General features: G+C 45.3%; 2 protein-coding genes across 3 annotated transcripts; one reads left to right on the top strand and one right to left on the bottom strand.

Moving 5' to 3' along the window:
- The first annotated feature begins 235 nt into the window (after positions 1-235).
- On the top strand, positions 236-14,366 carry COPB2 (COPI coat complex subunit beta 2). 2 transcript variants are annotated; one of them, XM_063166519.1, is made up of 22 exons: positions 236-333; positions 1,755-1,892; positions 2,128-2,214; positions 3,067-3,193; positions 3,781-3,929; positions 4,927-5,073; positions 6,106-6,205; positions 6,333-6,475; positions 7,000-7,199; positions 7,488-7,598; positions 7,852-7,940; positions 8,017-8,123; positions 8,405-8,548; positions 9,189-9,319; positions 9,587-9,794; positions 10,016-10,126; positions 10,913-11,127; positions 11,388-11,480; positions 11,560-11,740; positions 11,854-11,922; positions 13,549-13,638; positions 14,011-14,366. In XM_063166519.1, the coding sequence occupies exons 1-22, from the start codon at positions 331-333 to the stop codon at positions 14,104-14,106; spliced, it is 2,739 nt and encodes a 912-aa protein (XP_063022589.1). In that variant the 5' UTR covers positions 236-330; the 3' UTR covers positions 14,107-14,366. The 2 variants fall into 2 exon arrangements, with proteins under 2 accessions (XP_063022589.1, XP_063022588.1); XM_063166518.1 differs by having other exon boundaries at positions 13,546-13,638.
- Positions 14,367-14,906: 540 nt separating this feature from the next.
- MRPS22 (mitochondrial ribosomal protein S22) lies at positions 14,907-23,338 on the bottom strand. The gene is made up of 8 exons (XM_063166520.1): positions 23,239-23,338; positions 22,859-23,019; positions 22,108-22,272; positions 19,710-19,853; positions 19,250-19,333; positions 16,456-16,601; positions 15,325-15,433; positions 14,907-15,082 (listed from the first exon to the last, which is right to left on the bottom strand). The coding sequence occupies exons 1-8, from the start codon at positions 23,336-23,338 to the stop codon at positions 14,990-14,992; spliced, it is 1,002 nt and encodes a 333-aa protein (XP_063022590.1). The 3' UTR covers positions 14,907-14,989.
- Between the last annotated feature and the right edge of the window lie 1,044 nt (positions 23,339-24,382).

Raw genomic sequence — 24,382 nt, 5'->3', positions numbered from 1 at the left:
CACCCGGGGCTGGGTTCCACAGTCCCGGCGGGTCCCGTCCCGCCCGGTGCCTCCCCGGCCACGAGCCGCCTACAACTCCCACCCTGCCCCGCGCCGCCGACTACACATCCCGGCATCCCACGGGAGCGCCTCGCTCTCGCGAGACTGAGGGGCGCGCTGCGGGGCTGTCGCGAGAGCGGCGGGCCCGGAAGCTCCACGTCGGAGATCGGAGCGAGCCCGGGCGGAGCGGGGCCGGAGCGGGGCCGGAGCGGGGCCGGGGACAGCGGGCGGCACCTGGGCACACCGGGCGGCACCTGGGCACACCGGGCGGCACCTGGGCACAGCGCGGCCATGGTGAGCGACACGCAGGGTCCCGAGGAGCGCCTCGCCCCCGCTGCGGGAGGGTGACCATCCCAGCCGGCCCCGGCGAGGCGGCGCAGCCCCGCGATGGGCGGAGCGGGTGTCTGAGGGGCCGGGGTCGCGGCGCGGTGCTGCCCGTGCTGTGCTCAGCCGCAGCGAGCGGCTGTCCCGGGGCTCGGGGTGCGTGTCGCACTCAGCCCCCGGAGCGGCCCTTCCCGGCGGTTCCCGGGATAAGCGCGGAGCCGAGCGTAGCTGTGCTTGCCGTGCTGGTGTTTGTAGCAGGAGAGAACCCAAACTCATCTCCACATCCCGTGTCATAGCCGTGGTTCAGGCACTACCTGATAACCAGGTGTTTTTTTTCCTTGCAGTGTCTAATGTAGGTAACTGCAGGTTTTATTAATGCGTGTAGTGTTCTTTGGTCAGCCATTATCCGCTGAGTTGTCTGAGATAAAAGCAGCGTTAAATGATCTCCAGTGAGTGTCTAAAGGAATCCACAATGCCTCGGATATCTTAGAAAATCACTTGGACTTCATGCCTTTTAAATATTGTGTGAGTGCTTTGGGACATTTGGTGTGTTCAGTCTGCAGGAGACTCGGGCAGAGCTCGCAGCAATCTCCAGCATCCCCCTAAGGGGAAGCAAGGGGCCAGGAGCAACCTCTGCTCTGTGGCGACAGCTTTACATTGCCAGTGATTAAAGCGGAAGATCAGAGCCTTCTTTGTAAGGGAAAGACTTAAACTTTTCCTTGCTCTCAGTTTTTACCAGACAGTGTTCCGTTCTAAGCCATAATTTTGGAATTGTGAATGAAGGTAAATTTACAGTGGGCAAATGTTGCGCTTTATTGTGGTAACTGACTTTTCTTCCTGGTTTGTCAGGAAGAAAAGTCAGTTAGGACTAGTAATCCTATAGATGCAAATAGGTGAAGTAGCAGGAAGATTTATTTTCTAACATTTGGAATTGTGAACGGAAGTAAATTTGCAATGGGCAAATGTGCTTTATTGTGGTAACTGAGTTTTCTTCCTGATTTGCCAGGTGAAGTAGCAGGAAGATTTATTTTCTAACATTTGTCTTAGGAGCAAATTCTCTTTGCTTTGCTATCATAGTTCAGGGACACCAGGAGGATGTGCAGTGCATCTTTTTTTGGTTGTTTTTTTTTTTTTCACTCTGCTGGAGGTACTTTTGCAAGAAAATCTTGAGTTTCACAGAATTAAATGAAGCAGCGCCACTGCCTTTGGTGGGGATGTGACGCCTTCTACAAAAACAGACACGCAGATAGATAGAAAAGAGTGGTAACCTTCTGTGTGCACAGGCAGCAGGCTTGGATCCTTGCATTCTCAGAGTGAACTGCAGCTTTCCCTGCCCCTTTCCCTGTCCCAGTTTGCTGTTGTGTCACCCGGTGCTCCCGTTGTTCCCCCAGCCTCTGCGCCTGGACATCAAGCGGAAGCTGACGGCGCGCTCCGACCGCGTCAAGAGCGTGGACCTGCACCCCACGGAGCCATGGATGCTGGCCAGCCTCTACAACGGCAGTGTCTGTGTCTGGAACCACGAGACACAGGTGAGGGCCTTGCTGGGAAGTGTGCATGACTGTGTAGCTGGTGCTGGAAATGGGATTTGTACAGATTCTTCAGTCACTGCTGTTATAACTGACTGTGCTGCTCTGGCTGAGTGCGAGAGTCATGGTATCAGTAGACAAGGAAGTGACATGTTGGACACTGTTAAGAAAATAGAGCTCATTTCAAAGTTGGTATTTTTTTCCCCAGTGTTATAAACTTAACTGGTTTTATTTTCAGACTCTGGTGAAGAATTTTGAAGTGTGTGACCTGCCTGTGAGAGCTGCCAAGTTCGTGGCGAGGAAGAACTGGGTTGTTACTGGAGCTGTAAGCTGTTTCCTCTTGTGTTTTCCTGTTCAGCTGCACTTTCTCTGGTCAATTTTCATGCCATTACTTTCTGCATCATGTAATAACATGATCTGAATTTGTAGAGGAGAAAGGAATACTGCACTACAGTTTCCCAGAAGTTTTCTCCTTTAAGGAAGCTTAGAAGCTTAAATTTTCATTTCAAAAAAGAGCAACCTGCTAAGGTGACTGACTCTGCAGGTAATGCCAGGTAGATGGAGTTCAGCTGTTACTGCCAGCTGGAACATACTCAGCACAGAGTTCTGACTCAGTGCTGCTTTAACTAAGATGAAACTGTTGACAATCCTAGGTAAAATGAATTTGAAATTGCTTTCTACTTTTTTTTCTTGGTTATGTTAAAAATAATTTTTAGTTTTGCTCATCACTAGAAAAAAATGCCTGCTTTTATTCAGTGAGTGTACCTTGAGAGGAATAATTGTATTCTGATCTTGGTAACACATTTTTCTCTATGGAATGAATATTTTTTGACTAAATTAAGGTAATGCCTAAATAGTTTTTTTTCTCAACTTTCATTTCCTAGTCTTCTGCCCTGTACCCAGAGTAAAAATGTGTTTTCATTTCATTACCATATGCTGCCATGACTCAGTCACTTGTAAAAATGAAAATTTGCTTTTTTCATTTCATAAATGACTTGAAACAGCAGTAATTTACAGCCCTCTGAATCCAAGTATAATTTATATCATTAGCAAGCAAACTTCCTTAAACATTTTGTTGTCTTCAGTGGTGGAATGTTCTTTCCTAGCTCCCCTGCATTGCATAGAAGATGCACTGCACAAGAGCCTTCTTTTCACATGGTTTTTCTCCCTTTCCCAGGATGACATGCAGATCAGAGTTTTTAATTACAACACCCTGGAAAGAGTTCACATGTTTGAGGCTCATTCTGACTACATCCGGTGCATTGCAGTGCACCCCACGCAGCCCTTCATCCTCACGAGCAGTGGTGAGAGTCCTTTGGGGTCTTTTCATGTTCAGCTCTGCCCAGGCTCCTGTTTTCTGTGGGGTGAGGGCTTGCACCCTCTGGGGAGACTCAGGAGCCCTTGAGCAAGAAGCCAACGTTGCAGTTGTCATTTTGTTGTTTCTTGGTAGATGTGTTTATTTTTTTTTTTTTCATGGTATATCGTTTGCACTTAAAATTTAAAATATAATGGCTTGTGTTCTTGTCAGAGAAAAGAGCTTTCTCTCCTAATATCTGCCAGAGGAGACATTTGTGTGTGTGGCAAACTCTCAAATAACAGCTCAAGTTGTGTTTTTAAAAAGATTTCATTGTGGTTTGGAGTAAGTTTTTAGCTGGGAAATCTGACTTGAAAGCAACAGACAGCTTTCATCTCCCTTTGGTCCTTCTGAAGGACTAGTAATCCTACAGATTACCAGAAGGTAACTTCATGGTACAGGCTGGAAAAGAGGCACTGCAAATAGATTATTAGCAGTGCCTCCTTTCCAGCCTGTACCACGAACTTCTGGAGGATTATGCACTTTAAGGAGGTTGTTATCACCCACTGAAGCTTGGTTGTTTGTGGTTTTTTCCAGATGACATGCTGATCAAGCTCTGGGACTGGGATAAGAAGTGGTCCTGTTCTCAGGTGTTTGAAGGACACACCCATTACGTCATGCAGATTGTCATAAACCCAAAAGACAACAACCAGTTTGCCAGTGCCTCTTTGGATAGGACAATTAAGGTACAGAAGCTGTATTTGGGGTTTTTAGTCATTGTGATTATCAGTGTACACAAAGCAATAATCCTGGATGGATGATGGGTCATATTCTTAAAAACAGGTGCAATAATAGAATTTTGACTGAACAAAGACCTGGACATTGCTCCAGGCACCTGCTAAGTAATTCAGTAAATTTACCAGATTACCTCTTGTCTCTAACAATTGGAAAGTTGTTCTTTAAACTTTTCTAAGTGCTGTATCTTTAACTGTGCACTAAAAAGAAAAAACAACCCTGGTAAAGGTGTCTCTCTCATTATTTGCATGTCCTTGGCTGTCTGTGCATGGAATTGTTTCCAGTGATGCCTTTGGCCTTCTCATGGTCTCATCTGCAGTGCAGCTGTTATTAAATATCTATGACTACAGATTTTCAGCCACTGAGCAGGGACACCTCCTCACATTTCCTGTACATCATCAGTATATTGGCTGTAAAAAGCCAGCACTGATTTCATATGGCCACAGATGTTGAGATCAGGTGCATGGAAATGTTGATTTGATGTGATAAACATGAGAAAACACTAGTATGTCTACACTTGACTTGCTTCATTTTGTATCCTCATTTAACATGAGATTTGATATTCTTGAGTGTAGCTGGAAAAATTAAAATTCAGGACACGGAGGAAATTCAACTAGTTACTTTTATAAACACATAGTAGTTCTTAAAAACAGTTCTTTATATGGCTTCATGTCCTTAAAAAAAGTGTAAAGCAACCAATTTCAATGTTCAGAGGTATGAGCAGAGAGCGTGGGCAATTCAGCATGTTATTTGTGTTTATTGGGGGAAGGACTGTAGTTTGCTGAGCAGTTATTGAGGTTTTTCACCTAAGAAAACAACAGTGTCTTTGGAATTCTGTGTTATTTCTCATTGGACTTGTGAAGTACTTCTGGGCACCTGTTGTGTGTGCCAAGGGTGACCTGGGCACAGCAGGTTGCTGGGTACAAGTGTTTGTGTTTCATTGCTCAGGTGTGGCAGCTTGGATCATCCTCTCCCAACTTCACCTTGGAAGGCCATGAGAAAGGAGTGAACTGCATTGACTATTACAGTGGTGGGGACAAGCCATACCTCATTTCTGGGGCAGATGATCGCCTGGTGAAGATCTGGGACTACCAGGTGTGTGCTCAGCTCTTCAGAAGCCTTTGTGCCACATTTCTTATTCAGTTTCTGTTGTTAGATTTTTTTTTTTCCTGTGACAAATCGATTCCCTGCCTTTTAGGCCTCATGTTTGTGGATTAAGCTATTCTTCTTTTTTTTCTTCAATCTTTATAGCTCTTCCCTCCTCCTATTTCATCCTTTATAGCTTCCCTCCTCCTGTTTCATCCTTTATAGCTTCCCCCATCCTGTTTCATCCTGTGCACATTGGCACAGCCCCATGTGTTGCATGCACAGCCATGCAGTGCTTGTACCCCCAAACAGGGCAGGAGTGATGAGGTGCCCTGCTTGAATGCTCCTCAGAAAAGAGAGATCTAATCCAGAGATTCACTTCTGTTGCTGGAGCCTAGAGCTCCTGAGTTCTCTACAAGTGTCTGAATGGCCAGAAGGGTGAGACAGAAGTTGTTAGGTGGTACTTTCTGGTCACTAAAACTTACTGCCCTGGAGTAAATCCAAGCCCAGAAGTTGAAGCTGGCATTGTTAATTTAAGCATTCAATGCAGTCATGAATATTACACAACAGTGCTTGGGATTTTGCCACCATGTGCAGCTGGAGACACTGTACATGCTCCAGTCTTAGTTACCCCAAGTAGAGCAGCCTGACTTTCACAACTGTGTGAATGAACATTCTTACCAAAGACCTAAATTAGATCTGTTTTCACCTGTAATGCAATGTTGGGTTATGATTTTTTTTTTCACAGTGAACTCAGCTTTCTGTCATGCTTTAATGTGTTGTGCTATGCTGAAAAAGTATATTTTCTAGCCATAAACACATCTGAAAATAGAGGAAAACACTTCTGTCAGGGGAAATACTTTCTTCTGGGCAGGAGGTACAACTCAATGCAATCATTTTTTAATAGCTTAGTGCTGTTGTTTGAACGCCTTGCAAATGTAAGAAATCTAGAGAATTTTCCAGATCTATTTTGGATTTGGGGGAGATTTTTTTTAAGAAATAAGGGTTAAAATGTGGCATTGTGTTCTCTCTTGCTTTCAGAATAAAACTTGTGTCCAGACACTGGAAGGCCACGCTCAGAACGTGTCGTGTGTCAGCTTCCATCCGGAGCTGCCCATCATCATCACCGGCTCTGAAGATGGTAACTTTGCATTTTGTGGTGTAGAAAGGACAGGAAAAGCACTGAGGGCAGAGCTCTTGTGGTGCTGTGGCTGCACCTGCTGCCCTCACAGAGAGCTGAAGGGATGCATGGCTGTGTTTTTCCCCAGGCACGGTGCGGATCTGGCACTCCAGCACTTACCGCCTGGAGAGCACCCTGAACTACGGCATGGAGAGGGTGTGGTGTGTGGCCAGCCTCAGGGGCTCCAACAACGTGGCTCTGGGCTATGATGAGGGCAGCATCATTGTTAAGGTACAGTTAATGCTGTGGAGTCATCCTGTCCTGTCTGCACAACAACTGGTATCTGATTCTGGAATAATACATAAAATACTGACATTTTGGCATTTTAATTGGCATTTGTCCATAGAGATTGGCTATTTCACTTGATATTTACAACTGGAAAGAAAATTAACAGTGTATTTTTTCCATAGCCTCACTGTTGTAATCTTGTTGTTGTATTTCTAAAGTCCCATATTGTCTCAATCATATTTCTAAAGTCTCATACCTTCTCGGTGATACTTCTTGGGGGCAGTTCTTCACAGCTCTGACTTCTTCTCCTGCTTGTTGTCAGCTCAACTGGGCTGGGCTTGGCCAGCCCCTTTTATCCCAGTTATCTTCACTAGCTACAGCTGCAGCCCAATGAAGGACATCACAGCTGCAGCCTATCAAAAACAACCAGGGCTTATCAGGGCAAGGCCTATATACAGATATTCAATATACAACACAGATATTTTACTAAGACTCCTACTATACCTCACCTCTTACTTACTTTCTAGCTTGGTCGTGAAGAACCTGCCATGTCCATGGATGCAAATGGAAAAATTATTTGGGCTAAACATTCTGAAGTCCAGCAGGCTAACTTGAAAGCAATGGGAGATGCTGAAATCAAAGATGGAGAGAGGCTGCCACTGGCTGTGAAGGATATGGGCAGCTGTGAAATCTATCCTCAGACAATCCAGCACAACCCTAATGGACGGTAACACATTCCTTCGTCTCTTCTCTTGAACTGGTTGAGGTTTTTTAGTTAACAGGCTCAAAAAAAAGGGATCCAGAGTCCAAGAGATGCTCAGTGGAGACCAGAAGGAGCATGACTCAGAAGGAAATAGAGTTCCATGACATTTTAGGCATATATAAAGCTCATGCTCTGTGTTTCAGTGATTACCTTGGGCAGAGAGCCTTTACCTTTACGGATAATCTGCCTTCTTGCTGCTGCCTGTTGACCTGGACACAGATATCTGACAAGTGCCTCTCTCTCCTGCCCCAGGTTTGTGGTGGTGTGTGGTGATGGTGAGTACATCATCTACACAGCCATGGCTCTGAGGAACAAGAGTTTTGGTTCTGCACAGGAGTTTGTGTGGGCACATGACTCCTCAGAGTAAGTCTTGCAAGTTTTTTCCTTTGTATTTCATTTGCAGCTGCTACTGTAGTTTAGTTTTCAGGCCATGAAACATGCATGTAAAATGAACTTTCAGTAGTTGTCCTGCTTGAAAAGTTTGGGTTTTTAGCACTCTGCTGGTTTTAGAAAATAAGTCAAATGCAGTTGCTTTGTAGCAGCTTATAGTTTAATAATTTACTACTTTGGAAACAAAATAATTGTTTTGTTTATTTACAATTTAATCTCTATTTAGGTATGCAATCAGGGAGAGCAACAGTGTTGTAAAGATATTTAAAAATTTCAAAGAGAAGAAGTCGTTCAAGCCTGATTTTGGAGCAGAAGGTAAATACTTTACAAATAGATATGCTGGTATGGTTTTTGTACAATGGGGATTTCTTCCACCTTTATTTTCTTGTAGGTATCTATGGTGGCTTTCTCTTGGGAGTCAGGTCTGTCAATGGCCTGGCATTCTATGACTGGGAGAACACAGAGCTGATTCGCAGGATTGAAATCCAGCCCAAACATGTGAGTTTCTGCATGGCACTGAAGATATTTACCTCTCTGATTTACTGATTTATATTTCTTTTTTACTAAACTGGTTTTTTTGCATGAATCAAAGCTGTCAATAATAAAATAATAATTTAAGTTTATCTCAGTCATGTAGCCAAAAGAACAGAAAAATTCCTGTATGTGTTGACTTCTCAGTCCTACAGCTTCTAGACTTGGGGTGTTTAACCCTTAATTCCCACATCATCCTTCTTAGCCTGGGGTGTGTAACACTGCCACTGTTGATTCTGCTCTCACAGATTTTCTGGTCTGACTCGGGTGAGCTCGTGTGCATTGCTACAGAAGAGTCATTCTTCATTCTCAAGTACCTGTCAGAAAAAGTGGCAGCAGCCCAGGAAACACATGAAGGTGTCACTGAAGATGGAATTGAAGATGCCTTTGAGGTACCTTCTATTTAAAAAGTGGAATGAGATTAGAGATGGTAGAAGCAAGAGAGTGCAGCAAACTTAGTCCTTAACATAGTCCAATTTAAATGTTAGTTTCCAGGCCATTTTTACTATCACATTGTGCACCTGCCTGAGGAACACTTAATTTTTTTGGGATTCATGAGGAGTGTATCCCTGTCTGAATCCCAGCATAACAGATCTTGATGCCAACATTTCTCTCCATCTGTTCATTATTGTCAGAGAGTTATAGAGATATTTTTAAAACACACTTTTGGGTCATTGATTCATTTTTTTTTCTACAAATTTCAAGTTTTGAAATGTTACTCAAGTTTGAGAAGTGAAAAAACCTCATGTAGTGAACCAGAATTTCAGAAAGAAAGCTACCTTTGATTGTCTTGCTTAATGCTTAGTTTGGTGCTTGTTTCCTAGATTTATAATTGGCTTAGTTAAGAATTAGGGTAGCATGCATGTAGAATGAAATTATAATTTATGTACTTCTAATCTAGATCTAAACTTATATTTGCAACTTGTCCAGATTAAAGTATAGAATATGGAATTATATTTTAAATAGCAGTAGTCTTTCTGCTACCTAGAAGTACCTTTTAATGTATCTAATTACCCAAAATTTGCTTTGCAGGTTCTTGGTGAGATCCAGGAGATTGTGAAAACAGGTCTGTGGGTTGGTGACTGCTTTATTTACACCAGTTCTGTGAACAGACTCAATTACTACGTTGGAGGAGAGATTGTCACCATTGCCCACCTGGACAGGTGAGTTGCTGCTTCAGTTCAAGTGCTCAAGGTTCTCTCAGTGAAGGGGGTTCAAGGTGCCCCCTGGCAGGGGTGGGAACAAGTGGGGTGTTGTGAGGCAGCAGTGCAGTCCTGAGGGATGAACAGTGCTGTGTGAAAGTGTTCATCCAGGAAAAGCAGAGTGTTTGATGGGAGTATTCTTGCTACCATAAGAGCTGCTGGAATAGTTTTGTACAGTTTGTGTGGATCTGTTGAAGCTGACATTTTGTTTTGTTTGTTTTGTTCCAGAACAATGTATCTCCTGGGCTATATCCCCAAGGACAACAGGCTGTATTTGGGTGATAAAGAGCTGAACATTGTTAGTTACTCTCTGCTGGTCTCAGTGCTCGAATATCAAACTGCTGTCATGAGGAGGGATTTCGGCATGGCTGACAAAGTTCTTCCCACAATCCCAAAAGAACAGAGAACCAGGGTTGCACATTTTCTTGAAAAACAGGCAAGAAAACTACTTCTTAGTTATCCAACTAAATAAATAAATAATTTTATTCACATTCTTAATGGAGTTTGCTAAGCAAAACCCACTGAGCATTAACTCTTGTTAATTATCCTGTTTGTTTGAGAACACTGTAACCTTCTGTTCAGAGTGCTTTTGTTAAAGTATTTAGGATTACGATTGACCTGACAGGTCTCAGCTTCACTGTCACATTTTTATTTTAGGGCTTCAAACAACAAGCTCTTGCAGTATCTACAGACCCAGAGCATCGTTTTGAACTTGCTCTTCAACTTGGAGAATTAAAAATAGCCTATCAGCTTGCAGTGGAAGCAGAGGTAATGATATAAATTTGGATGATTCATCCTGGATTCTGAGTATTAGCAGGAGTCTGAGAGGCCCTGTAAGAAAAGGCAGTGGTATGTGGGGATGCAATACAACTCCAACTCCTTTGGTGAAGTTCTGCTGCCTGTAATTCAAAGGAATCTGAGCTGTGGGATAGGGACAAAGAACGGTGTCTGCTCAGAAAGCCACTGGAACTCCTGGAGAATACAAAACTTGAGCCCAGAACCAAGCCTTAATCTCCAGTACTTAACAGTGAGAGAAGGAAAGACAGGGCTGAAGGCTTCAGACCTTTGTTCCAGCCTTGGCAAACTTAGACTGCTGCACTAAAAAACCTGATTTGTCCCATCATTATTATGCAGAGAGTTGATCTCCTTGTTCCTGCTGTAAAATAATCCAGTTATTTAGAAGGAATATTAACTTAGTTAAAGACACAGATGCCTTCCAGCGTTCTGAGGGTTAACTTGGGAGTTTTAAGATATTGTTATAGTTAAACTTCCAGAGTTATGCCTGCTTCCCCCCTCCATGTTTACTGAGAAGCTGTTTATTTTATGTAATGTTACAGCTAGGTAGGGATCTCTTGGCATTCAGTGTGCCATGCTGGGAAGCTGCAGTAATTACAGTACCTCAATGGGAGGACAAATGTAGTCATGGGATACAGCACCCTCACAAGTCAACTCCTATTTTCATACTGAGTGCTCTGAAAACCTTTAAATGCTGTTCAGAAATGTGAGTGATTTGTTTTTTTTCTTTCCCTCCCTCTCCCCTTTCTGTACAATCAGTCAGAACAGAAGTGGAAGCAGCTTGCAGAGCTTGCCATCAGTAAATGCCAGTTTGGCTTAGCCCAGGAGTGTCTCCACCATGCCCAGGACTATGGAGGGCTGCTGCTCCTGGCCACAGCTTCAGGAAATGCCAGCATGGTGAACAAGTTGGCAGAAGGTGCTGAGAAGGATGGCAAGAATAATGTGGCATTTATGAGCTACTTCCTGCAGGGAAAGTAAGTAACAAATGAGCTTCTGATTGTTCTGTTCTGCTGTCTCAAGTGCAGAGACCCTCAGGTTCCTCAAGTGGTGAACTTCAGCTAATTGAAAACTTCATGGAGAAAGATGAGCACAGGTCCTTCTCAGAAAAGCTCATTCTATAAAGTCTGAAATGAAAGCACCTTAAATGAATGGAATAGAATAAAACGCTGTTCTAATACAAAAATTTGTCTTTATTAAGTTTACTGGTTCAAACCATATTTTGAAATCTTTTTAGGCTTGATTCATGTTTGGAACTGCTGATCAAAACCGGGCGTCTCCCTGAGGCTGCTTTCCTTGCACGGACGTATTTGCCAAGCCAAGTTTCAAGGTAATTTCTGAGCATGTGCAGAGCATGAGCTGTGTTGTCTGAATGAGCTGTCTCTAACAAATGTGGTTTGCATCCCCAGGGTGGTTAAACTCTGGAGGGAGAACCTCTCCAAAGTCAATCAGAAGGCTGCTGAGTCCCTTGCTGATCCCACAGAATATGAAAATCTTTTCCCTGGATTAAAGGAAGCTTTTGTTGCTGAAGAGTATGTAAAGCAAAGTCTTGCTGAGTTGAGGCCAGCCAGGGAATACCCCCTTGTCACTGTAAGTAGAAGGTGTTACTGTCTCTACAAGAGTAACATTTGGTGCTGTGTAAAATCAGCTCTAAGCAACTCATTGCAACACTTAAATGTGTCTGGGGTTCTTTTTCCTTTTAGCCAAATGAAGAAAGAAACTTACTAGAAGAAGCAAAAGGATTTGAGCCCTCTGGAATAATGCCATCTCAGGTCAGTCAGTGATGAGTCTAAGGGAGAACTTTGCTATCTTACAGTAACTTCTACCCTGGAGAATATTTCACCAGTAATGGACAAATTGTTGCTTTTATTACCTTGATTGTAAGTGCTGCAGTTGGCTTCATGTTCTTTTGCCTCAGATTCTTTTTCATCTACATCTGCACTTACTAACAGCTTCTTGACTGTGAAATGATTTGTGTGCTTCCTTACCTTGGGTCACCCTGTGTAGTGTGAGTACTTCTAGACTCTTTCCATTGAATTCATCCTACAGAAAAGTAACTCCAGTTGCATTTACAAACACTGCCTCAGCTGCAGCTGGTTTTCTAAAGCTCAGTAGCTGGAAATGGAAACTCTTGCCTATTACAGCAATGACAAATGCTCTGTGTTCTTTGTTGGTGCTCCATGGGTGTGGAATAACAGTGCTCCATAACTAACTGGCCAGGAATCCTACTCATGTATTTGAACATAGATTCTAGTCAATGTCTGAAGTAACAAACTGATTTTTTTACCACCTCAGTTGTCCAGTTCTTATGCAAAAAATAGGACAAGTATAAGTGGTAAGCATAGAGATTGAAACAAATTTAAAGCTTTTCAGAGCCTTAGGAGAAAATGACAACTTCTAATTTTGCTCAAATACACTTTACATTTGTATGTGAAAATCATAATGTGAGGGCTTCTTAAAGGCAGTGATACTGGCACAACTCTTTGAGGCTATAAACATCCAAAATCAAAACTGCACTGGAAACTGAAGGAGAAACAGAAAGGCTACAGCTCTCCATTGTCTGTATGTTTTTCCTCATAGGAGGTGCACTACAGAGCATAGTTTGGGACATCCCTGACAGAGCAGAGAGGTTTGGTTACTCTCAAGCCTCTGTAGTGACTCTTTGCCTCTTGTGCATCAAAAGAAATACTATTAAAGCAAAATCAAACTTGTCTGCTCGTTTGTTAAAGATGATTAACAAACTGTCTGGGCTACCTATGGAAACAAATGGAAAGAACTGAGAACTAGCTTGCCATAGAAGCTGAAATCAAGACCTCAGTGTATCTTTGCATTCAGCTCATGTTCTCATGGAAGCCCTAAACCCCAGCTGTCTCTTACAGCAGAGGCTGAATATGGGACATTTTGTAAGAGATAGTTTAATTCTATAATTAAGTACAGTTAATTGAATAGTACCATTGCTTCAATAATAGTACTGACTGATGAATTATCTTAATATAAAATTTATGCAGCAGTGAAGCAAGAAAAAAGTGTTAAACCATTATAGGATTTGGAACACTAAGCCCAGCAACTCCTAAAATTTCCTGTCAGTCTCGACTAACTTAATCTCTCCTGCTGAGGATGTTGAAAATCACTAGCAGCACTTCAGTGTTTAAAATGAATTAATAATTTCTGAAGGTTCTCATTTTATCAGTTCCATTGATATACTGGGAAGGGAAATAGTCTCCAGTGGAGTGAGGACTAGAATATTTTCTGACAGTGAAGATCTGGCTCAAGAGTAACTGAGGGAAGCTGAAAGAACCACTGGGCAAGGGGCATTAGGTCTGCTGTTGTTTACCTGCTTTTGTTGAAAGAATTTAAATTGAAAAAAAAACCTAAAGGAATTTCTTTGCCATTAGAAGAAGGCTGAAGAACCAGTTCCCTCTCCTAAACAAGAAGTGATGAAGACAGTTGTGCAGAATTCTGATAACCTTCCAGCAAGAGATCAAAAGGTACCCAAACAGTTTGATGAGGTGAAGTATTAGCACTGAATTCATTTTGCACTAAGACTTCAAGGAGTGTGATTCAAGCAGCTGCACACGTGACAGTGGCAGTCCCAGAGCAGTGTTCAGAGCCCTGCACACAGTAACAGACCAGTGCAGCAGGCAGGGGACAGAGGGAGCTCAAACCCTGCTGCTCCCATGGTAAAAAGCTGCACTGGTGGAAGAGGCTTCCTCACCAGCAGGCAGCTGCTGTGCAGCCTCCTTATCATTGTGTTCCTCATGAGGCCTTGGCTGGGCTTGGCAGAGTGCAGGTCCATCCCACAAGCTGCAGCACATGTAACCATAGTGGAATCCTCCTCATCCAGTCTTTTCTCTCCCTAGACACTGCTGGACTTGGAAGATGACTTAGATAACTTGGATCTGGAGGATATTGATACCACAGATATCAATCTGGATGAAGAGATCTTAGATGAGTGAACATCCTTTTTTAGATGACCAAATCAGGAAATAATTTGGTCAAAATCCAGAGGAATGAAGTTCTGTGGACTATGTGCTCCAAGTTATTTTGATTTTTGTATGACAAGTGGACCATGTACATGTAGAAGGAAGTATACAGTAGCAACTGTACAAAGAGAATCAGCTTCCAGTATGTTGAAATTCCAGATGTAAACCTGCTCCAGAACCTACTAAAAAAGTTTTCATTTATCAAGCTGTTCAATAAATCCTTTTAAAATTTCTGCTCCCTCAGTTCTCCATTTACTACTAGTATTTATTAAGAATACTCAAATTCTTAAGAATAACCCAGCTTCCATAGTGTACATTCCAAATCTGTGAAACAGGAACACAGTAGCTGAAAAATGGTATTTTATTTTAACCTGACTTTTGTCAGCACCTCCACTGAGGTCTGTGGTTATGTTTTCACTGTGCTGCCATCTAGCACTGGTAACCATCAGTATCAGCTCAGTTACTCTTTCAGACACCACTTGTAGCTAAAAGCTCCAACAGCGCTGTGATACAGCTTAAGGGTTAGAAGGGGTGTTTGTTACACCCTTTCCTAAATGAAGCTGTCCAGACCCTGCACTCACCTCAGTAAGTAAAACAAATTGTGGGCAAATCCTTAGATTCAAGATGCAACTATAAAAAAATTGAACTCAGGGTACAGTGTCAGTGAAAACAAGTCATGAGGGCTGCTCTAAGTTCACTTATAGAACTTCTCAAAATAAACTGCTGTAGTGATGCACATGAATTTCAGTAAAGAAAAATACATTCTACAGCAGTAATTTTCAAATATTTATTGTGGAATCCTGTACAGAAAATGTTTATAAACAGACTTAAAACTTTTGATGAGCTGAGGTTTACTTCATGAAGCTGAAGAAGTTGCCATTGCTTCTTCATAAGCCTGCAGGGCCAGCTGGATGTAACCTTCTCTCTGGGATTCAGTTTTCACAAATACCTGCAGCCATGGCAGGAGAGAGGTTAATGTAACAGCAGAGTTAACCATGCCAGTGGCAGATCACTCACAACTGCAGTCCTGGTGCAGCTGTAGGTACAGAGTTTAACAAAAACCCCAGCCTGGCATGTACAACAGTTCTGTTAAGTATCTGCTTCCTAAGGTAAGGAGAAATGTAACTGCTCACTGGGTTCTGCTGGTTAAAAGCTCTCTTGTGCAGGTTATGTAGAAGCAGAAAAGCTTACCTTGATCAGATCAACTCCTTGAAGTTTCTGTTCTTTAGCTTCCTTTGCTGACTGACATTCAGGGTGAAGCATATGATACAGGGTAATTAAACTTGTAGCATCATCCAGCCTAAACAAATAAAGGCTCATTTAGCAATTCCTCTCTCAGAGCACTTACAGAGTGTATTTTGTGATGTGCTTTGCACAGCACAGGCTGTCAAACTGCTGCCACCACTGAGTATCCAGTCCCTGGAATACACAAGCAAGTACCTACATCTATCCCTCCTGGCCTGCTTAGCAGTAATACAGCTGACATCCCTCTGAAAATACAATTAATTACCAATAATGAGTGTTTAGTGGAACTTTCTGACTGCAATGACCAGTATGTTTTACAGAAGTAGCATTAGAAATCCTGTAACACAGAGCTCTCAGCTGAGTTTAAAACTACTGAAGTGTGTGGCAGGAAAAGACATTCAAACTCTGCTTGTTAAATGGGCCAGATACGTGAATTTTCCTTTTACCAATTCGATTCTAAACCAGGAACCTTCCTGATTTCTCCATGTGCTCAGGTTAAAAAGCAAGATCTGACCACTGAAACAGCAGAAAATAAATGCCACTATCACTGCAACCTGGAGTTCTGATGGTACACATTTTAATTTCTCCCAGCTCTAGTGGCATTTTGAACTATTGAATATTGTTCACTTCAGGGAACTTTGAATAAATTTAGCACCATGTTTTATAGAAATTCACCCATTTAAATTTAAACCTTATCTACATATTCCTAAGCTACTTAGGAATTGCTCTAAAACCCAGAGTGTATCAACTTTATAAGGCAAAACTGAACTCAGTATGGAAATGCCAGGCTTTAAGATCAGAAATGCTCAGAGCTGGAAGTGTTCTGACAATTACATGGGAAACAAAAATAAAAACACAAAAACCACAGGAGGCTGATTTCTGCAGAAACCTACATATACACCCTACAACATCATGGACTGTAACTGGTGCTCCTGTACTAACAGTACCTACACAGCTGGCCTAAAACATCAGGCAAATGAGAACTTTCCTGCATCTGACACAAATCCTGTTTTTATTGCCAAACAGCAGTACTTTTCTAAGGCAAGGCAGCATTACCAAGTGGCAGGCTGTACTCACAGGTCTCTGTTGATCATGTCTATGAGTAATCCATCTGCCTTCTTCCTGTTGAGCAGGTACCACACCATGCCCCCGAAGTGCCTGGTGGAGCGCAGCAGGTCGTACTTGCCGCGTTTCTCGATGTCCTCGTAGGTGCGGTGGTGAACCTGCACACACACACACACACACACATGGGCTTGTTCATGGCAGAACTGCAGCCTGCTGGCAGCTTTCCCCCTGTACCTGAGTTTTTAATGTTTTTCATTTCCCTAATGTTGGAATGGGACCTGGGGGTGCTGGTTGACAGTCGATTGAATATGAGCCAGCAGTGTGCCCAGGTGGCCAAGAGGGCCAATGCCATCCTGGCCAGTATCAGGAATGGAGTGGCCAGCAGGAGCAGGGAGGTCATTCTTCCCCTGTACTTGGCACTGGTGAGTCCTCACTTGGAGTATTGCATCCAGTTCTGGGCCCCTCACTTTAGGAGGGACATCGAGTTACTTGAGCGTGTCCAGAGGAGGGCAACGAGACTAATAGACTAATAAGGGGCTTGGAACACAAGCCGTATGAAGAACGACTGAGGGAGCTGGGGTTGTTCAGCCTGGAGAAAAGGAGACTCAGGGGCGACCTCATCACTCTCTACAACTTCCTGAAGGGTGGCTGTGGTGAGCTGGGGGTCGGGCTCTCCTGAAGGGTGGCTGTGGTGAGCTGGGGTCGGCCTCTTTCTCCGGGCAACAACAGACAGAACAAGAGGACACAGTCTCAAGTTGCGTCAAGTGAGATGTAAGTTAGAATTAAGAAGGAAATATTTCACAGAAAGAGTGGTCAGATACTGGAATCATTTACCCAGTGAGGTGGTGGAGTCATCATCCCTTGAAGAGTTCAAAAAAAGACTGGATGTGGCACTTGCTGCCATGATCTAGTTGAACAGTTAGAACATCGGCTGGACTTGATGATCTTATAGGTCTCTTCCAGTCTTGAACTTCTGTGATTCTGTGAACTCAGCACATCCCTTTGGATGTCCAGAGCTGCCAAGAACCTCATCAGGGGCTCAGAGACCCTGGCATGCTGCCCAGAACACCTGGGGATTTGATTGTGACCCTTGGAGCAAGTTACCAGCTTTGTATGAGGACGTGAAAGTCACACAGCTTTGAATGGTGTAATAATAAAATATGCACAGGGTGAAAATGTAGATTTTAGGACTTTTGGTATGGGGGTTATGGGGACAAGATGGAGGAATCAGGTCGTGTTCAGTCCTTCTTCTTCTTGTTCTCCATTTTCTGCAGTGATGTTGGCACTTTGGGGTTGGTTTAGAGTAGAAGCTCACTGTCTAACACAGGTGATGGGTATTGGGAATTAAGTGTAAATATGTTATATGTAGTTTGTAGTATAAAAGGACAACACAGAGTGCCTGTGGCTGCCCTGCTGAGCAGATCTCAGCTGGGCAGAAAGAAAATTTTATAGATAAGAATTAATAAACAACCTCAAGACCTAAAAGGGAAGAGTCCAGACTTGTTCTTCAGTTGTGCAGGCCAAAGCAGAGACATCCTGCACATCTCGGGGCAGCAAATATCAACAGCAACTCGAGACCCTAAGGTGCAGGGGTAAGCCCCATGCTGAACCATACACCTGTTATAATTCAGGGTAATGCCAGGCCAGCCCAGTCCTTGGTACTCAGGCATAGACATCCTTATGGTAAAAGGAAGCTAAATCCTGTCTCTCTTGAATTTTTGGGGACATAGGGACATAAGCTCTGCACCTTCACTGCACTGCTGTCAAGCTGCATCTATTATTTCAGGAGAAAAATCCTAGAGCAAAGAGCTGTGAAATTTTTCTTAGGAAAAAAAGTTACTTGAAAAATCTAATTTAATTAAGCCTATTATTAAGGCTGATACAAATTACAGTTTCTCAGATCACTGAGAACATTACAGTGTGACAGTGTTCACAGGGGTCTGAGGATGAGGGAAGAGACAAGGATCTGACTATGTTTCAGAAGGCTGATTTATTATTTTATGATATAAATGACATTAAAACTATACTAAGAGAATAGAAGAAAGGATTTCATCAGAAGGCTGGCTAAGAATAGAAAAAAAAAGAATGATAACAAAGGCTTTGTGGCTTGGCTCTCTGTCCGAGCCAGCTGACTGTGATTGGCCATTAATTAGCAACAACCACATGAGACCAATCCCAGATGCACCTGTTGCATTCCACAGCAGCATTATTTACATTTTGTTCTTGAGGCCTCTCAGCTTCTCAAGAGGAAAAATCCTAAGGAAAGGATTTTTCATAAAAGATGTCTGTGACATTACAGTTTAAAGAGAAGTCAACATTTTAAAAGCAAGTCTAGACTTACATTTACCAGCAGCTATAGCTACTAATTTTATTCTGCTAGAACTACATTTTAGTAGCTGGTCTTTGTCAAAAATAATACTTTGTGCACAGTGCTGTTTCTCAAAATGCATTTTGTGAGCTCCCAAGCCAGCAGTCAGTGTGACTTCAGCAGCAAAATTCTGCTCAGAGCCCCTGACAAGCGTTACCATCAATTCTGCTTTGATACCAAAAGCACCTGAATAAAGACTATTTTTGTATGTGCAGTATCCTTCTAGGCTGGTAAAAATTACTTGTGCAAAATCCTGTTTTACTGTTCTGCATAAAAATAAACCCCAAAACTCATCACAAGGATAGTCTATGTGGGAGAAATTAGAGCACATGACCAACACCTCTACTCCCAGATAAATATTATGTTTACAAAACAAACCTTACAATTCTCCACTAGGATTTTTTTTTTTTTTGCTAGAAAAATGGAAAGTGAACTCACTCTGATATAGTCAGGTGAATCTGGCTCAAACTGAGCAATGCACATGTTCAGGACATCTTCGTGACGGTCTTGCTGAAACACAGTCTGAAACAAGAGTTAAGATTCAGGGGTAGGTCATGTAATCCCACCATCCCAACTCTCCAAAATCAAAACAGCAGCCACAGCTCTGTTCTGGACAACACAATGAGTAACCCCTTCATCAAAAGACAACATGGACAATTGTTTCTAGTATGACACAGTACTTACACCTATCCAGGATTTGCTGGGCCCTAACCTGGAACTTTGTTTCAAGTATTTGAACCAAGTTACAATGAAAGGCAATTGGTCCAAACAGAATTCAAGCACTAAACACACCCATGCAGAATGGCTTATTCCGAGTTACCCTGCCCAGAGAGCAGAGTTTCACTATCAGACTGCCATGAAATAAAAGTGCTCAGTTTCAAAGGCAAGAAGAGCTTACCCCAAGGTTCTCGTCCTTGAATAACGTTGGGGGAATCACCCTGCGCCCTTCCTTTGGGAAGAATATCTGGATCATCCTGTCTCGTTCCTCCCAGGTGGCTTTGCGTAGCACCCCGTTTGGTTCTCTGACTACAATGAAACGTTCCTGCAAATGAGGTAAAAACCAAACATTGTCCAAAGCCTTCTCTCATCATAAAAAACCCCTCATTTGTCAAAGTCCTTCTGCTCCTAAAGTCATACCAGTTTCTAGCTGACTGTGGCCATATGCCAGATTCATCTCTGCCTTACTACCTGCTGGATAAGTGCTGCTTTTGCACCTCGGTTTTACTGTCTGACAACTGTGCATGTGCCAACACTGAAAGCCATGGCTCTGGGAAGTATGGAGAAAACATGATTCACACCCAGACAGGCAGTTAGCCTGATTTTATCTTTTAATAACACCTACAAAATTAGGAATGCAAGTGTTGTGCACTTTTGTACCTTTTTTCAAGAGGTAGGCTAGAATCAAGTAAGAGCAAGTGCAAGGCAAAAAATACAACAAATTAAACAACATACTCAGATCTGTTCACAAACATAACTACTTTAGGGTGGCAAATGGGAAGGTTTGTTGGACAGGAAAGTTTTCAGTATGGTTGTTGGGAGTTGGGTTTTTCTTTCCTTGTTACTTGTGGAACTTTTTCCAATTGAGTTGGTAAGAAGCACTGATGGCTGGGTGCTTGAGGCAGCGAGGAGGGGGAACTCCTCTGGTTTTTGGGAGTTTTCTTTCAGGGGGACAGAGATGCCGTGCCAACAGAGGCAGGTAATGGACAGGGCTGGGGAGGGCGGCCAGGCTGTGCCTCACTGCGGGGACAATTCACCGGCACTGCTGGAGCTCAGCCCTGAGGGAGCGAGCACCGGCTGCTCCAGGGCCCGGGAACCCCGAACCTGGATTGCTCTGGGAATGCTGAACCCGAGTGCTCTCTGGGAACCCCGAACCCGAGTGCTCTCTGGGAACCCCGAACCTGGATTGCTCTGGGAACCCCGAACCTGAGTGCTCTCTGGGAACCCCGAACCTGAGTGCTCTCTGGGAACCCCGAACCCCGAGTGCTCTCTGGGAACCCTGAACCTGGATTGCTCTGGGAACCCTGAACCTGGATTGCTCTGGGAATGCTGAACCCCGAGTGCTCTCTGGGAACCCCGAACCTGGATTGCTCTGGGAACCCCAAACCCCGAGTGCTCTCTGGGAATCCCAAACCCCGAGTGCTCTGGGAACCCTGAACCTGGATTGCTCTGGGAACCCCAAACCCCGAGTGCTCTCTGGGAATGCTGAACCCCGAGTGCTCTCTGGGAACCCCGAACCTGGATTGCTCTGGGAACCCCGAACCTGAGTGCTCTCTGGGAACCCCGAACCTGAGTGCTCTCTGGGAACCCCGAACCTGAGTGCTCTGGGAGCCCCGAACCTGGATTGCTCTGGGAACCCCGAACCTGAGTGCTCTGGGAACCCCGAACCGGGATTGCTCTGGGAACCCCGAACCTGAGTGCTCTCTGGGAACCCCGAACCTGAGTGCTCTGGGAACCCCGAACCTGAGTGCTCTCTGGGAACCCCGAACCCCGAGTGCTCTGGGAACCCCGAACCCCGAGTGCTCTCTGGGAACCCCGAACCCCGAGTGCTCTCTGGGAACCCCGAACCCCGAGTGCTCTCTGGGAACCCCGAACCCCGAGTGCTCTCTGGGAATCCCAAACCTGGATTGCTCTGGGAACCCCGAACCTGGACTGCTCTGGGAACCCCGAACCCGAGTGCTCTGGGAACCCCGAACCCCGAGTGCTCTCTGGGAATCCCAAACCTGGATTGCTCTGGGAATGCTGAACCCTGAGTGCTCTCTGGGAACCCCAAACCTGGATTGCTCTGGGAATGCTGAACCCCGAGTGCTCTCTGGGAACCCCAAACCCCGAGTGCTCTCTGGGAACCCCAAACCCCGAGTGCTCTCTGGGAACCCCAAACCCCGAGTGCTCTCTGGGAATGCTGAACCCCGAGTGCTCTCTGGGAATCCCAAACAGGATCTCATTCATCATTTCCACAGCTCTTTCCAAACCTCTTCCAGATCTTTGCAAGCGTGGAGTAGTTCCATCTTACAAAGGAATCCAATCCTACAAAAACCTTCTAGGAGCATGGAAGAACTCAGTGCTTCTAGCACCCGCTTATAAAATAATTAACCACCTACCACACAGCCATCCCATGCCTGCTTTTGAGTAGCAGAATGTAATTTATGATTATCAGTTAGGAGCAGGTGTTTAGAAATACATTCTTCTCTACTGCCTTGTACAGACTGACTCCTCAGCCCTTCTGCAAACTGACCCATCTACATTTGCATTAAAGCTTATTTTGAGAACAAATTAATAATGTTGATCACATTACTTACACGATGTGGAATGGAGAGGCTTAAATCTGTAAACACATATTTTGCAGTTTCAGTTCCTTTGAGGATTTTGTCTTCTGCTAAGACATCATCAATTGGCTCTCGTTCATTCAAAACAGGGGGCATGATTAGTTTTGTTTTAGCTTCCTCAATGGCTTTTCTTGTGGCCTTGTAGGGGGGAAAAAAGTAGTTTAATTTTACAACTAAAAATATCATCCCATTGGAAAGATAATATACAATTTGGGGACAAATATTTTCAGTTAGACAAGCTTGGTTTTTTTCTTCTGCAGTTGAGAAAAAAGGAGACACCAATTCCACCTCTAGGTAGGTGAATTTCATGTAAACAATTTACCACTACTAAAACCTGGATAAAATGCTGGAGGAAGTTACAAAACTACAACGGACAAACTGTTGCAAACACCAAGTTTATTTCAGGTGTTTTTCCATGGTAAATTTCCCCCAAAACACAAACTGCAACAGTTTGTATATAGCTTTAATTGTGGCTACAGCAGAACTGGCTTAAGTCAAGCCCTTTGTCATCCTAAATGAAGTCAGACAAGAAGAGAGAGGGAAAAAAGTAGTCAAAGGAGTCCCAGGGCTATAACTTAAATATCAGATGAAGATATTTGACAGAGTTAGGAAGAAAAGAAACAAGAATGTTTTCAAACGCAGCAGTAAGGAAGGCAGAAATACGGCTATTACAGGTATTTTGCTAAAATCAACACTTACTTCCGAAGGAAGCAGAGCAGCCTACCTCTTCCAGCTGAGCTTCGGTCATCAGCTTGTAGTGGGGCGGCTTGAGGCCCTTCTTCTCAGGCCGGAACACCTTGTGCAGGTCGAGTCCCGTCATTTTGTACAGCAGACTCTGAACCGCTTCGTCCGTGAAGGCGGGCTTGGGCTGGGCGGCCTTTCCCTCTGTAGGAGAGGGCATACGCTGTTAGCCGGGGGCTGAGGGGACAGACACGGTCACCGAGGGGACACTCCCTGCCCTCACGGCTCCTCCCGGCCCCACACCCGCCCCGACCCGCATCCCTCCCCAGGGGACCGCAGCCCACACCAACACGCGGGGCGGCCGGACCCCGAGGCCGGGGCAGCCGGGAGCACTCTGAGGGAAGCCCCGGTCCCCTCGCGTACCGCCCGCAGCCGCCGCCAGCGCCCGCCGCGCGGGGAGCGCCCAGAGCGGCCGCAGCCGCGCCGGGAGCGCCGCCGTGCCCCGCGCCGCCAGCGCCGCCATCTTCAATCCCGCCCCTTCCCGCCCCGCGGCGCGCCGGGAAATGGAGTCACGGAGCCGCGGTGCAGCCCGAGCGGGACCAGTGAGCCCGACTCCTCCTGGCCCTGCGCAGCAGTCGTATCCTGTGCTAAGAGTCAGGTCGTGTGCGAGGAGTCGCACCCTGTGCCTGAAAGCGTTGTCCAAATGCTTCTTGAACTCAGACAGGCTTGGTGCTGTGACCACGGCCGCCCAGCCACTCTGGGTGCAAAACCTTCTCGTGACATCCAACCTAAACCTCCCCTGACACACCTTCAGGCCGTTCTCTCGGGTCCTGTCACTGGTCGCCAGGGAGCAGAAATCAGTGCTTGCCCCTCCGTTTCCCCTCATGAGGAAGATGTAGACTGTTATGAGGTCTCCTGAGTCTCCTCCCGGCGTGAGGGAAACACGCGGTCCCCCGGCACTGTCCCGGAGGCAAAGGGCAAGAACGTTGCTGCTCCAAGCGCTCCCAGCGCCTTTGTGCCATTAAAGCGCTGCTGAGGGCCTGGTGAGGGCGGGGAGCTCATTCTGCCGGTGTAGCACAAGTCCAGCAGGAGCACGGGGTGCCCGGCTCTTTCAGCCGCCCCGGGCACGGAGCAGGGCTGCCGGCTCCCTTCCTCAGCACGGGGTGCCCGGCTCCCTCATCCACCCTGGGCACGGAGCAGGGCTGCCGGCTCCTTTCCTCAGCCCGGGGTGCCCGGCTCCCTCATCCACCCTGGGCACGGAGCAGGGCTGCCGGCTCCCTTCCTCAGCCCGGGGTGCCCGGCTCCCTCATCCACCCTGGGCACGGGGCAGGGCTGCCGGCTCCCTTCCTCAGCACGGGGTGCCCGGCTCCCTCAGCCGCCCCGGGCACGGGGCAGGGCTGCCGGCTCCCTTCCTCAGCACGGGGTGCCCGGCTCCTTCATCCACCCCGGGCACGGGGCAGGGCTGCCGGCTCCCTTCCTCAGCACGGGGTGCCCGGCTCCCTCAGCCGCCCAGGACACAGAGCAGGGCTGCGGGGTGCCCGGCTCCCTCAGCCGCCCGGGACACAGA

The sequence above is a fragment of the Melospiza melodia genome, chromosome 12, assembly GCF_035770615.1.
Source record: "Melospiza melodia melodia isolate bMelMel2 chromosome 12, bMelMel2.pri, whole genome shotgun sequence".
In the NCBI taxonomy this organism is placed as follows: Eukaryota; Metazoa; Chordata; class Aves; order Passeriformes; family Passerellidae; genus Melospiza; species Melospiza melodia.
This window is presented reverse-complemented; position numbering and strand designations above follow the sequence as displayed.